Below are 302 nucleotides of genomic sequence, written 5' to 3' on the forward strand. Positions count from 1 at the left end.
GCTAGCAGCTCCCCTTGTCTCTCCCCTCGCCGACGTCCTCCCTGCACCTCCCCACAACCCCCCCAGGAAGCTCCCCCTCGGTTTAGCCCCCCAAGGTACGTGTGAGGTGAGGGCGGCCTGACGGAGGTCGTTGAGAGAGAGGTCAAGGTGGAGGTGAGAGTGTCAGAGTGGGCCCCGCCCGCAAGCAGCCTCCGCCAGATGACGATGGAAAGCCCTCACCACCTGAAGGAGAGCCCGCCGCCTTCCCCAGGAGACGATAGTAAAGGAAGTGAGTAGCACGAGGGAGAGAGGGTAGTCTCCCA

The 302-nt window shown here is 63.9% G+C and overlaps 1 protein-coding gene across 1 annotated transcript in view; it reads left to right on the forward strand.

Moving 5' to 3' along the window:
* The window catches only part of LOC119585110 (orphan steroid hormone receptor 2-like), a gene marked incomplete at its 5' end in the record, with an annotated part of 37,005 nt that continues 36,703 nt past the window's right edge, over positions 1-302 (forward strand). Inside the window, 1 exon segment of the mRNA XM_037933738.1 lies at positions 1-268. Within this exon segment, the coding sequence (XP_037789666.1) occupies positions 199-268 (70 nt within the window).

Source organism: Penaeus monodon, chromosome 19, assembly GCF_015228065.2.
Source record: "Penaeus monodon isolate SGIC_2016 chromosome 19, NSTDA_Pmon_1, whole genome shotgun sequence".
Lineage (NCBI taxonomy): Eukaryota > Metazoa > Arthropoda > Malacostraca > Decapoda > Penaeidae > Penaeus > Penaeus monodon.